This window comes from Homalodisca vitripennis, chromosome 2, assembly GCF_021130785.1.
Source record: "Homalodisca vitripennis isolate AUS2020 chromosome 2, UT_GWSS_2.1, whole genome shotgun sequence".
Classification (NCBI taxonomy): domain Eukaryota; kingdom Metazoa; phylum Arthropoda; class Insecta; order Hemiptera; family Cicadellidae; genus Homalodisca; species Homalodisca vitripennis.
Window position 1 is genome coordinate 200,856,487 of NC_060208.1, and position 15,367 is coordinate 200,871,853.

A 15,367-nucleotide genomic window follows, 5' to 3' on the forward strand; every position below is an offset into this window, starting at 1 on the left:
CTACAGAGTAGTTTTTAATTAAACCTTATTATGAAATGTATTTTTAAAAACAAAATTGTCAACACTGGTAAATAAAATCGTGAATTTATACGCATATTTATAATAATTGGATGATTACAAAAGAAAAAACAGAATACTCAAATCTTAACTGAAAAGGTTTTATCACTTTTTTCAGTACAGCGTATGAAAATTCGTTGTATTAAAACCCTCACAATGATGTATAAAGAGTATTTTTTACATTATCTGTGAAACATTATTACATAACATCTGCGTGTCTATACGACTCCATACAGACGGGATTACAGAGATAAGGAACATGGAGGTACTCATAGACTCGGAGATAACTCTAAATGGATATGTGTTCGATATAATGGAGAAACAGCGCACCTGGTACACCGTGTGGGAGTCACACACTGGCAGATCTACATTCCTCTTTTCTTCACTCTGTACACTCGAGCGCTGAGTATTCCAAGTATTACATGGATAACTACCGCTGTTCCTTGTCTTTATAACCGCTGTCAATTCTCCTGGGGGAACGATGGAGTGAAAAGTGACAGACAAGTCAACGGAACATTTCTTACTTGACGCTTTATTAGGTTAATTCTGAGTCTGCTAATTCTTCTTTACAGCATGTCCAAACTTTTTACTAGATCAGTGTGAATCACAAACCTCTAAGTTTGTAAATGCTTGTTTTCTGTATAATTTTCAACTCAGATCGGAGGATATCTACATTATTATCTTAGTATTTCGGTGTACATAGAGTTAACCAAAATGTTACCGAATTAAGTAAAACTGAACTAAAAATGTTTGCAAGGTATTATTAGTTGCTTAACCTCAACTGAGAAAAGAAAAGTATATTATGTAATTTTGTAAATTATATGAATAATGAATTATATGAACTGGTTAGTGATGATCGCAGAGTCATTTATGAAAACATGATTGGTTAGTGAGTGAGTTAACTAGTAATGAAAACTTAACAATTATATAAATTAGCCATTACAGAAGCAACAATGGCTAACTAAATTCAGCATTCAAATAAATGTACTAATATAACAGTATTGAAAGGACAACAGGATTTTGGACATTTTCTATCGTTATAGGTTATCAAAAGTGTAATACAACGTTTCTAGGAATGTAATCTATCCTCTTCGTCAGGTGGGGGAGTTATTAACAGTTATAAGTTTGTAATGCATAATTAACTGTGAATGACGCATGAGAATCTATGCGTGTGTGTTTCGAGAGAGAGAGCGTGTGTGGGTATGTACGCGATTAATTAGGCGATACTACAAATAAAAACAACTATATTGAAATATAGAAATAAAGTAAACTTATACTTAATATATGTGAATCATATGTATAAGTATGCTTGTGCGTGTGCATATATTAAGGAATGAAGAGCTCTTATTATTCCATTTCATCTCAAGGGAAAAACTGTGTTTAAACCATCTCTCAACTTACATGTGTGATATGGGAACTCATAAAATTATAAAAAGTCATCCACGGCTTCGCATGCAGTTTTATGTTCAAAAACAGGGACATCCCTGTTATTAAAATTATTTTTGCATTCATACTATACGCACTGGATATAAGTGATAGTCACTTAAATATGTTCAAATCTGCTGGTAAATTTGATGTTTAAGTTTATAGAAGTATGAAACAGTTTTAGTAAATACCCATAAATAACTCGAATTTCCCTCCAAAATTCAATGATATTTCATTGAATAGCTACAATTATTTAAATGCGTACGTTAAAATTAAACCTTGATTTAAATAAAATTGTAAAAATTAATAACTGTTTTTTTACCACACCAACCGACCACCAAGGGATGCGATTTATTCCTAATGACTTGTGACAAAACCAATTGTCAGGCTTGTGCAGTACAACCACAGCTTGCTAATTTATTTCTCTGCTATCCAGGCCATACATTTACAGGTTACATCCCGACAATGCCTTGCAATATAACTCACTACTGGATCCGCACCTGAATTTTCATTCCAGCGTGTTTGTCCCAGAATTTATGTTTGTTGATTCTTGCATAGCAGAACGACAAACGTTTGTGGTGCTCTGCGATCTGCTATTAAATCTGGTCCGCTTTCCTATGCTAACGTACGCATATTTTTAAAGAACAAGCGTAAGCAAGAAATACTAAATAAAATTAAGATTTTATAGTGAATATAAAAACGGAAAAAAATTAAGATTATAGTGCATTTTAATGGAAATTGGAATATTCGTCTCTAGAGAAATATGGTTTTCTTCCACTTCCAAAGTCTTCTTCAAAGTCCACTTTCAATAAATTACTGAATTATCTGTCTGGCAAAAATTTATTTTACCGACTTCAGCAATGAAACTCCACTGAAATACCATTTTTCATGAGTCGAAAAGTCTTATTTCAGATTTATTACCGTTAACCCAATGTTTTTGATGGTAATTTATAAATATTCCCCCAATAAAATCTTTCTTCCTTCGTGTAAATAAGAAGATTTTAGATAGCAATCGAATTGTTATTTTGCTTTATCATGGTTTTTATTTCTGAACTAAATCAAAATATCAAAAATATTTAAAGATAGTCTATAATCTGACAAATGTAAAGCCTTCCTAATAACAAATTCGTAAATGTTATCGTCATAGAAAACACGTACAGTTCAAAGATATAGACTAGTTGGTCATAAATAAACAAGGAGTTTTCTATTTTTATTTGCCTTGGTTCATTTACATATTCAGAATAATTAATCTGCCAGCTTACATTGGCTTCAATTACGCTTAACGAAATCTCAGGAATACGCCTTCAACGTACTAATTTTCGTGTACGTAGAAATGACGTTTCATAAAAAATTTAAAGCCTTACAGATAAAAACTTTCTCGACATATTTTACGGATAATTAACCTTCACGTGTTTCTATGTGACATGTTACAATGTTATATGACTGTGTTGTGTTTTTTCCTGAGATTTTTATTGCCATCATAGTTAGTATAAGACTAATATAAAAGGTTCCCAAGGGATGCCAAATGCCATCATCGAATTAGTTGTTTCTTAGTAAAAGCTTCACACAAATTTTTAAATCTATAAGCAAGTTCGTTCCTGATTTATCTTGTGGAAAGAAAGACACACAGAAATATCAATTTTCCAACCGATAAAGTATGTTTCGATAACGCTCAGCTAATTAAACGATAAAAGAGTAAAAGATTGTTCGGATCACCATACTGATGTAATTATTATGTTTACTTACTCTTTTGTCGAGCACACAGTTGAGGTATCTAAGAGTGTGGCAGAGGTTGCATTGTTACTTTCTTATTGTTCTCCCTATTGTTCTGGCAGAAAAGCGACTGAAATAATGTTGTTACAGTTATATTGTTATGTACTGCCAATGACTGTTTGTTCGTTCTTTAAACAATACAATTAGCTCAAATAGTCGTTCAAGGGAAGTATGTGTACGATTTAGTAACTTAAATACGTTATAAAGTATATTTTAAATAGTAAATAAAGTGCCCAAAATGAGCTGAAAAGTAATAGTTAGTGCTTTGTTTGAAGGTTATTTTTGACGATGGAAGGATTTTAAAGGAAACAGGATTTTTCCGGACATTTGCCATCGTTCAGTGAAACAAGAGATCAGTAACATTACGTTTCGAGATCTGCAATCTGATCTCTTCTTCAGGTAATAACTAACCTAATACATAATTACAAACTAGGTTAAAATAAACAAATTATACCAAAGCGTTGTGGCACGCCTAAGTCAGGAATCACAACCACCATGTTGTGTGTCAACTTCACTAACTCTAAAAACATGCACTTAATAAGACACTATACACAACACTAATCATTAAAACTGAACTACAGAATACAGGTCACAATTCGTCTGCATTCGTCTACTAACCACCTACGTGGTGCCGCCATCTTTTTTTTGTCTGCCGTGACGATTGCCATTGGCTAGTGCCCTCTGGTCAGTCGTAGCGTGTTCAGAAACATAGGAGTGCACTCAGTTGTGCACCTAATGAGACAACGAGACTGACAATTTACCTATTTATAGGTGTTTCTGATATCGAAACGATGTAAATGTTTCGTTTTGAGCTTCTTCGTCGCCGGCTTCTTTGATCTCTTCAGATGAACAAGACACCAGGTTCCAAGAGGCAAGTCTGATTCAGCGTCAGATACCAGACGATGCGATAAAAGAAAGTTGAACTGGAGCTAAATTCGACATTCAAGTGCGATTTCAGATGCTGCACTAAGCGGATTGAGCTGAAGATTCAAATTTTTCTTGTTGACTCTCAGCACATGTATTAGAAACAACTAGACTATAGATGATGCATATCTTGAGCTAGAATTGTAAAACTCAGCGGGAACCAATCCTTACGTGAGTTAGTTTTGATTGTACTTTAGTGTTTAATTTAAGTTTTTAGTCTAGAGTAGCTGTGACTAATTGATAGGAGGTGGTAGATATCACTGTATTGCCGGTATCAGTTGAACGTCGTTTGGCTGAATATGGCTCTCCACGTTAACGTCGAAGTATCTTGAGTTAGCGCTTACGCTCGCGGTCAGCTCAAAATTTACGGTAAACGACATTACATTCAAAAATGCAATAATGGCTGTCCATTATTAATTCAAACATTGAATTACTTAGGTTGAAATATTTGAGTAAGTTAGAGTAGGCATTCCTTGTTGGCCGCTACAATGTGTTTGCGAATGTGTATTAAACGTGAGAATTATGATACACAATGTCTTTATACCTGCCAGAATAACACGTGTAAAGCCAAAGTTCGGCCACACAGAGCAGGGAACAGCGTGATTTAAAATACACCCGGGACCGATGAAGGATTTACAAGATGTTCACTCGTGTAGTTTGAATTGAATCTTCTTACTGCCGTGCAGTTTCTAATTTCAGACCATATAACCAGGTTTATATACAACAAACACTAATAAATGTGTTATGCTCTATTTAAAGCTGAGATCTTCACTGTTTTTTCACCTTTGATACATTGATAAACTACTAAAACAACAAAATGGCTATTCAACCTATTTCGTTAGGTGCTAACGAAGCCTAATGCTTTTAGGGCTGGAAAATTTCATTTATGGTTATGTGTCTGTTCGCACAAAATCTTGAAAACTAACTGACCTATAGACTTCAAATTTTGTATGAAGCTTCACTTCTATACTAGCTAAACTGAGTTCAATGATGATGCTTGATACTCTACGTTATTTGGCTGAGCGAATTAATTTGTAAGCAAACTCATTACATCCATAAGAAATTCAAAATGTAACATATTATTACGTAAAAGTTTACATGAAACCTCACTGAAGCGTGTTACACTTGGTGTAACGTACTTCTACCTTTATATTACTGCCACACTACGTACCGCGTAACACGCTACTTTGTCGTCTCTAGCGTTGTAGTACCCTCCATAATTTAGATTAAATGTTTTACGAAAAGGTATGTTATATAAAATACCAATCATAGTGCCAAAGGCAGAATGATATATATATATCAAATTCAATGCCAGGGCACGAGCGCCACGTAGGAGAATCCAATGCACATATACTGTACTGTTGTACAGCAGAACAGTGTTGGACACAGAGTGTACTGAGCGTGATCCTGCCCTATCCTTTAAATAAATGTTCATGTTTACATATGTTATTCTGTAAACACACAATATGGCTTCTTTTAGGAACCCAACAGAGAATAAAAAACCTTAGATTTCTACATGGATTCTTTTGGAAAACATGGACTAACCTATTCCCTTTTCTAAGCCTCATTTCGCTCTTTTTCGTGGGCCACTGACATGTGCGAGGATCCTATGAAACAGAATAAGGAGGATAGTTGAATCAGTCGATGATACTGATAAATTGCTACGGGCACAGACAGGATTGAACCTGCGGTATCTCTGAACAGATCAAAGTCCGACTTCTTATACCGCTCGGCTATCGGCTCTCTCATGAGAAATCGTGGAAGTAATATGAGGTGGTTAATGCTTTGGTAAATTAATATAAATTCTAAAAGTAAATGTTATATGTATTATTTAGCCGAATTTATAAATAATTACATCATAAAAATGTCATTTATATTCATTACATTGTTAGAACTCTAATGCACAGCAATAAAAAGTACACAATCGTCGAAGTATTATAGTATAGAAAAAGCTTTACAATTATAATAGAAAAAACAAAAAATACACTGTAAATGTATGTAAAAAACTTATATAAGGTAATAAAAGGATCATTTAAAGTTTTCGAAAAGTGAGTTTTAGAAAGGAGTGGGTCTTTGGGAAAACGTATAGCTTATCCGCTGTGAATAATCAATGTAAAAGACTGATATATGAAATAATTTTGTTATCATATTGCACATAGAACAGCGGTATTTTATGCTTGGTCCATAAGTGGTTGTTTCTCATTACCTTATGACAGATATCTGAAAAATCATCTGGCGTACACGTAAAGGTTTGTCAGAGCTATAGCCCCCCAAATTTATTTTGTTATTGTTTCAGCAGTTGTATATTTTAAAAACTGTTGTTTTTTATATTTAAACTAGTCAGTATTATTATAATATTGAGTTATTAAGTAGTGAACATTACGTAACCACGTGTAATTGTTATTATTTTGTTTATAATACAATAAAAGCCGTTGTGCTCCACAAGGAATAAAAGGGCGTCTATGTACTTAATCGTACTTGCGCACCGATAACAACCTCTTTCATATTAGTGATGAACACTACCATTATAAAAAAATACAAGTACATATGGTTTTTACATGTAGTTTTTATTAAGTTCTAGTGAGAGAGACTTTGGCCCTTTGCTGAAACAAATACAACAAACTAGCAGAGTTAAAGTTGCAGAGTTTAGAGGGGACAGAGTTAACGGAGCTCAGTAATGTACAGAAACACGACAAAGTTCTGCGCGAGACACTGGACTTTGCAATGAAATGTGCAAAGTTTTACTCAGAACTTATGAATACAAGTCAATCGGAATGGAAACGATTCCATCTTTCGATTGAATTTGGGTTTTCATGGGATGATCTGATGTTTTTGAATGTAAGTTTTTCTTACACTAAAACGGATTAAACCTCTTGGTTTTGCTTATGTAAATCCAAAGTAGAACTATGAATATTTTTTTTTTTTTTTTTTTGTAGAATATAACCCTAGTAAACAATTAGTCAATTTTTTAATAAATGGGGATAAATAAAATACATCATAGACGAAACAATTTGTTTAGTGAACAATTTTCTCCTACACTTTTACTATATAGTTTAACAAATCAGTATTTTTTACAAACTTTTGGGTTACGTGTTTGTGTAAATTGTTCAAAATAAAAAAATACTCTGGATAATTTTATTTGTGATTTTGAATGTAATTCATTGAATCAATAATTAATTAATACGAGTAGAGCAAACATGTATGTATAAAAACATCCAAGCAAAGATCAGATAGATCTAGCTGACAAAAATTCATACAGTGAAGTAGTTATGAGTCCCATTCTAAGGGATGGGAAACTTAAACTGATTACTAAGAGTCTCTGCACATAACTACATGACTCCTTGAATTAGTTAAAAGACGGTAATATATCGGCAGTCTAGCGGTTTGCGCGTTCCACACCCCAAGCGCCCGCTTGCTCTAAATGAGCAAAATCTGCTCAATTAAAAGTTGATAATTAAAACTCTTAAATGGTGATTTACTAAACTACGGTCACGAATAAGACTTAAAATGATAATTTTTTAACAACATTTTATACAATTCTAAAATTACAGTCCCGAACATAGTACACTCATGCCTGAATCGTAAAAAAACTTTGGCCTTAATCGGAATGCAATTTTCCCAGATCTATAAAAGTTGCAATTTTATTTAAAAGCGCCTAAAGCCGACACTCGTTTTCATTATTATATACATAAACACTTCAAGTTAAAGTATCTATCTTATATGGTTTATACGTGTAATTTGAGAAATAGACAAACTAAATTTCAATGTAGGCCTACTTCCTGTTATTGTAGCTCTACTGGCTAGTGTTTTTGCTTTCAAACTCGGCTATGTATACTTCTTCTCCGGGGGTTAGTTATACACCTCTATTATGCCGGTTTGATTCTACTATATGGACAGTTCCTCTCTAAAACGTCAAGCATCAGCTGATTCTAACTGTCCTTATTATCTTATTATACCCGTTCGGTATGTCAATTCTATTGTAAATACTGTTAATACATCTCTCAGTTATAATTAGATTATTTTTTATAACGTTATAATTTGATATAAATAAGAACGTATACAACGTATTAGAACGTATTTAGATTCTTAAAAATATCTGAGATCAGTCAGATAAGAACAGCGAGTAAAATCCGTCACTGATATCCATCTCTATATCCATCATTGATTTCATCTGTGTATTTTTTAAACACCACGTAATAAACGTTTACTTTACAATTTTGACAACAGATCGAGTAGTGTATAATGAAGAGACTATTAACTACAAGCTTGTGTGAGCTGCCTTAGTGAACATAAAATACTGTGTTGATTCAAACATTTCGTTGACACTGACTGTGATTGTGATTCTAAATATAACAACTATTGTACAACTTCCACACTCGTTGGTGGCTATTTCAATCGTTTGCAACCGATATTTGCTTGAAATTTCATACTATTTTTTCGATACATGATGTTTAAAAGGAACAGCATTATAAAGTCTACTGTATGTGAATTCTTCTAATATAGGTAGGTAGAATGCAGTATATTATATTAATTGTCCTTTATAATACTAAAATATGCTTGTCTGCCTGCATGTGTCTGCTTATATGTATATCAGTCTGGCAGTACGAAATCACAAGAACGCACCGACCTACTCAGAAAAAATGTGCATGAAGGTTCGTTTTTCCACATAAAAAATCATGTTTGGTGATGGTGCATGTCACTCCATTGAATTTGGCTGACTGCTAATGATCATAATTGACATTGGTATTATGGGTATACTGTATATGATGACAACGGAAAAATCACAGTCTAAAGAAATTTTAAACAAACTGAGTGCAGTCATATTATGTTTTAGAATGTGCAATGGTAATATATGTAGCACGATGAAATTTGCTGACTTGGAATTTTGCATGCAACCTCAGTGTGGCCTGTTACGTAGTCCGGCGTACTCCTACCTTGCCTTTATTCTAATTTAAAGACGATCTTAAAGATTTTGAGGTTGATGAGCTTGAAGACTATTCAACTTTTCAAAAAGCGCATATTTTAAATGTTTCGCTTCTCGTTTGTGAGTTGCAAATCAGCCCTCATAACGTATATTTTAAATTTCACTAATAAATTTTCATTGCTGTAAACGTTTCATATCAATTTTATACAATATAATGGTTTATGGTTTTCGTAATAGAATTACGACACGAATAAGCGCGACATTTCAGCTTTGCTGAATAAGTTTGGAACATTAGTGTTCTTCGAATCCTGCAATATTTATCTGCACAGTTTACTTCAGTCCAAAGTATACATCAGTAATAGGCATAACATATTAATACCACTGGCCATAGAAAATATATACAGTATATATTTTTTTGCCATTTATACAATTTAATGTAAATAAAAGTCGTTTGACAGGTATTTGGTCTTCCGATCATATGTTAGTTTGCTTATTTAAACACATATGTGACAGATACGGCCAAATACAACATAATTGAATCGGAAAAAGTAAGCTCTCTGTGGTGTAATGGTAGCACATTCACCCGGCAAGTGAGAGATCCGGGTTCGACTCCCGGCGGAGCAAGTACTTTTTGCGATTCAACGTTTATTGAAATTAAATAAGGCAATTGCCATTTATACAATTTAATGTATATATATATATATATATATATATATATATATATATATATATATATATATATATATATATAAGGTCATAAAGTTTCTTTCGAAATGTTACATTGCAATATTTCATAAACGGTTTACGGTTATAGGTTTACTTGTTTATTTATTAGGTTTGTTTACCTCCATTATTAAAGTGTTTCTACAGTTTTATGATATTCATAGCAGAATCAATCCAAACAAAACCATCTCCTCGTCATAAATACGACAGCTATACAAAACACTATTTAATTCTGCGGGTAAAGATTAAACCGTTTAAGAAATTTTATTATATATATTTTTTTTATTTCAATGTATGATCTAAATATGATATTTAGAATACGTTGTAGTAAAGAAATATAATTTAAATAAACCAAATTTTTATTTCAAAAATCTTTTTATCGCTTCCGAAAGGTTTTTTATTGAATATTTATGTTTGAACTGACATTATATTAGGTACGAAAAAGAGTTGAGAATTATATACATACAACTCACACGCTTTAATAAGCGGCGCTGGCAAGGCTAGAGATCAAGTATAATTGTTCCCTACCTCTGTGTACGTTTAATTAAATAAAACGCTTGTTCTTTTAGTTCAGAGAGCCGATAAACGAACGTATTGTTTAAACTACGCTCACCAGCTATTTTTAATTAAATAGGTTTTAGTAATTGGATTTTGAGTTTTCCGAATCCAATAATTCAGCTATTGTTTCTAGACGTTAAAATTTATTCTCTCTAAAATTACTACTTTGATTTACGTGGTTTAAATATATTATTAGTATTTATGCTGAAATCATATGAAAATCTAACGAAATCGCAATAAAATTCTTTATTAACTATATTTGTTCGATATTTAAGGTACTTTGAGTAACAAAATTTAAATTTTTTACTGATTAAAAAAATAAACAGTTTCTTTAATTTAGTTTAACAAAATAAACTTTCTATACTTTTCTAACATCGCAGTAATTCAAATCCACTTTTAAATGTTCTATAAATAAGTTAAAAACCTATGTTTTGTCATTTCTCCCAAGAATGTGTAACTTCCAGTTCCGTAGGTAAAGTAGGTCAGCTGAGTGAATGCTTACAAAATCATCACGGGGTTTCTCGATATGACAAATGGGGTGTTGGGGGTAGGGGGTGAGGATGGTATGGACAATGGCACAGACAGCAAGGGGTACTTTATTATTCTGCTTTCATGACCTCAATGCAAAAACATATTTCTCTTATCCCAACCAAATTTAAAAGTCATTTAGTGAATATAATGCCATGTAATTTATCTGTTTCATGATATGGCCCGAAATAGACATCAAAAATATATTACAGCGAAGCAATAGACTTTTTAATGTTGAATTAAATAACTATACTTATTTACAAGAAATATTCAACTATTGAACATGGACTATTCAACAGATACTTGTTTCACTATCGGCTCACGAACCTTGACAGATTATGCGAAAATTCGTAACTTGTGTAAGTTTTAATTTTAACTATTGGTTAAACTCTTTTAACAGGCCATATGATTCCTTACACGAAGGTGCTAGAATTCGGTTTGCCCATAAAACATCTACTTTCTAAAAAAAATCAAAATCGTGGGAATTTTGACACACAATATCAATCAAGGTATACTGTGTGTATAACTGCTTCATAACTAATGGTTTTGGACATTTATTCATTGAGGTCGTTATTAGTACTCTATGTATGTGTATGTGTGTATGCATAGAACACTATCTTTCTAGAATTCAATCTGTCCTCTTCTTAAACAAAAATTGCATTCTAAAGCCTATCGAGTATGTATTTTAAAAATGCAAGCGATAAAACATGTTTTCAAAATAAACATGCAATCAAGAAATCTTACGTCTGACATCAATCTGGTTTGTTTATAATAATTCTTGTTCTCGCGTTTAAACTAAATGAACAAACTAACAACTACTTAAACCGTGTAAATCAAACCACACATTTAACAATATATTTTTTTTATTTAGTTCACATTTTCTGAAATTAAATTTAGGCTTTAGCGCAGCCTATCACTCGAGGAGCTGAAAATAATTTCTGACAGTCTGTACGTCTGTCCGCACGATATATCGAAAAATTAATGAGCTATTATAGACTTGGCTTACGCAGTTTCTTTTTTCGAAGGGGATGAACAAATTTCTTTTCTGTACGATTGCTTGTCGTACTATGTGTCAAATCATCAGTGGAACGAAGAATAGACATGAAATTTTATATTGAACATCAGCGACACCTGATTCGCGGCACATGCTGAGCGTACTCCTACCGTGTATTTATAAGTGATAAAAATTCCCATTGAATAACAATTGGAATTTTTTAAATGAACCTCGTTATCTTAGTGTGTATCAGTAGTTCTTACGCTCTCAAAAAAGCTCCACGATAATGTTTAACTATACTTCAGAGGGAGAGAATATTTGTGTTTTGCTTCAGCACTAACGAGCTACATAGGCTATATAGAGTAATTATTGTCGGCCAGATTTATATTGGCCAAGTCTTGAAATGATTGTTCTCTTGAAATGGAAACAATAAAAATACGTAAAAGTTACGCATGTTAATTGCTTTATAGACTTAAATTTCCGAGTTAAGACTAACAAGGATAATTACCGTAAAAACGTGTTTTTTCCATTTGCTCAGTTTTGCAAAGGATTTGTGCAATGAAAATGTTTGTCCTTCACCCAAGTTACGAGTAGTATCGTAAACAAAGCAATAAGTTTAAAATTTATATTAATAAGTATTTTTAATATATAGGCGTTATGTACTATGATACTATTATATGTGGTACTACTTTTTTACGATGATTAAGCTATCTCTAATCAGACAACTAATTTGAGCTTGATAAGAGGTTCTTCAGTATTAAACCGTGCATTAAAGCTCAAGCTTCAGTTCACTTCAACCCGTCTCGTCGCGTCGATTCATTCTATCATCATTGACAACCAATTCAATTGTTTATGAGGAGTGAAGCTGATAAACCACTAACGACTTTAAATGAATGTTTATAACTTTACTTTAGTTGGATTCGCGGCATGATATATGACACGTTTATAGTTTACGTTTATCATTCTAACGTTTGTTTTAAATTGTTCTTTTGTTATTGCAGAACATTTTGCAATTTACTACCTAGTTTTTAATAAAAGTTGTTTTAGATTCAGAGAACTAATTAATTTATTTTTTGTCTGCCTGTTTCTATTCATATAATCGTAAAATTACGATGGACAAAATACTTCCTGTTCGTAATTATTATTAATTTACTAAAAGTACTGTACTGAATGTTATCAAATATAGAAGTTGAACAGTTCCAAGTGCAGTTTCTGCAAATTCCGTCAAACATACATGATGTCAGTGAGAGGTATTGAGGAGATGCCATATCATTACGAGTACCTTTATAATTTTACAATATCCGGATAAAAGTGGTCTGGGTGCCTTGCTAACAGCGCAGTGTAGCGGGTTCGACGATTATCGCGAGATAACCCAATCAAATAACGTCGAGCGTGGCTGCTGCTTGGATATATGACCGTATCTAACCGCCTGTCACCTTTAAGCCGTTGGTACCCACGTTAAGTGTTAGAGAGGGCTTCTTATGCCTACCTTAATTCTCCTAGTAAAATAATTCATTCTTTACTTTACTTCTTGTATTCACTTAGGGGCAACCTAAGTAACCTCTTATTGCTTTTGCATCTATAAGAACTTCTGCGCATCTACTGGAATAATCACGTTGGGGAATGGTACAGTTCACATGGGGAGGGATATAAAGACTATCTCAATCATGCTACCATTGATTAAGGAAGGATTTCTCTGCTTCAGACTCTCTCTAATATCACTTTAACGCTCGCAGAACAATTTAACACCTAGAGAGCCCCAGCTACTCTAACAATTATCTTATGCATTACCAAAGTTCTACCGATTAAATGATTCCTTTACTAAAAAATTTCGCCATTTTTAGATAGTGCAGCTTCGTGACATCCATCGGTTTAGAACAACAGACAAATAATTGTATGAAAAGTTTGCTTGTTTTTGTGTATACTATCGTATCCTGAAATTGTGCCAGCCTCTCGTGGAAGTATGTAAACTTATAATATTCGTTTTCTAATAATTGATGAAAGAAAAGTCTCAATTATCCTATAATTTTATTTTTATACACGAGGCCTCTCAACATCAAAGATGCCTCATGTATAAAAATAAAATTGTTGGAAAATTGTGACTTTTCTTTTATCAATTATTAGAAAATAGTGTATTCCAATAAGAAGAGATCCTCCTCCAATTTGAGTATACTATTAAGTTTATGTCATTCAAGTAAAGTGAAGTTACTGAAAACCTTTAGAGTTGTAAAGAGCACCCAAAGTAAATAAGTAAATTTAACATGGGTGCATTTTTGGCAACAAACTGTTTTATTATTTTATTCCACAATGTATTAAAAGGTTAGTTAATATCCAATAAAACTGTAATAAGGAAACAATACGTTAAATAACTGTATCGGATGTTATTACAAACGCTCTAAACTCGTTTCTACAAGCATTAGAATAGAAACTCATCAATTTGCCTTATCAACAAGCGATTACTTAGGTAATGATCAAACACACAATGATCAAATATAGCACATTCTTCTTTACACTCTTTTCATATACATTCTGCACGGTATGAATTCCATGCTAATGGGAAATTGTACGAAATGTGTTCATTCCACCAACTTCAATTGAAAACGTACCGCGTCAAACCTATAGGGAATTATCATGTCAGGTAGGGACTCAGGTGGCAGACCTGACAGCAGATCAGCTGTGTGACATATTGCACTTCAATGCTGCCACCACAGCCACTACACACTCCCCTTATCCTCCAGGGATGTCATGTACGCTTATGTACATGGTGGATGCACGTTAGTGCAATGTATTTGTATCGTATACTTTGACCCCCTTATGTATATGTTCCCACCAACTTAGAAGTTAAACATAACGAGGACTTTATTTAATTAAATAAATTATGAGTAACTCTCAAAAACAGCCCGATAAAAAGTTTTTAAGCTATCATCCATTACAAAAAATAATTGTAATAAATTTATTTTCAGAAAGTATATTATGTTTTTATATATTTAAACAGAAACAAAGAACAAAAAAAATTTATTTTATACATTTCAAAGTGACCCTAAAACACTATTTTTCAACATAGTCACCATACAAATTTTGGCACTAAACTTTTGAAATTCCAGCGTTATAAAATTCTAGCGCCTGAGACTTTAACCAGGTAGTCACACCCTCCCGCAGTTTCACAATTTACTTCTTTTACCCAAGTCTCGTCTGCTGTTGGGCTCCTGATTCGGAGTTGGTCGGAGAGGTTGGTCTCCTCTCATCTCCTGATTCGGTCTTCACCATCTCTTTCGCAAGAATCCAAAAATGTCAATGATGCAGCTATACGCTAATTGTTGTGGGTTTCTCTTAGGATTCTCTTTACCCATCTTGCACAAAGTTTATAGTAACCTAAACTTCTGAGTAAAAATTTCTCTTTACAAACTCCTTGAAATTTGAGGAAAACTAAGTTAGGATTCTTTTATTGTGAATCGGTGGTC

At 33.0% G+C, this 15,367-nt stretch overlaps 1 protein-coding gene across 1 annotated transcript in view; it reads left to right on the plus strand.

Annotated features, from left to right (window-relative positions):
* Positions 1 to 316: 316 nt before the first annotated feature.
* The window catches only part of LOC124355965 (neuronal acetylcholine receptor subunit alpha-7-like), a 184,858-nt gene continuing 169,807 nt past the window's right edge, over positions 317 to 15,367 (plus strand). The window contains exons 1-2 of the mRNA XM_046807113.1: positions 317 to 397; positions 14,545 to 14,680. Of these exons, the coding sequence (XP_046663069.1) occupies positions 317 to 397; positions 14,545 to 14,680 (217 nt within the window). The remainder of the gene's footprint in view (positions 398 to 14,544; positions 14,681 to 15,367) is intronic.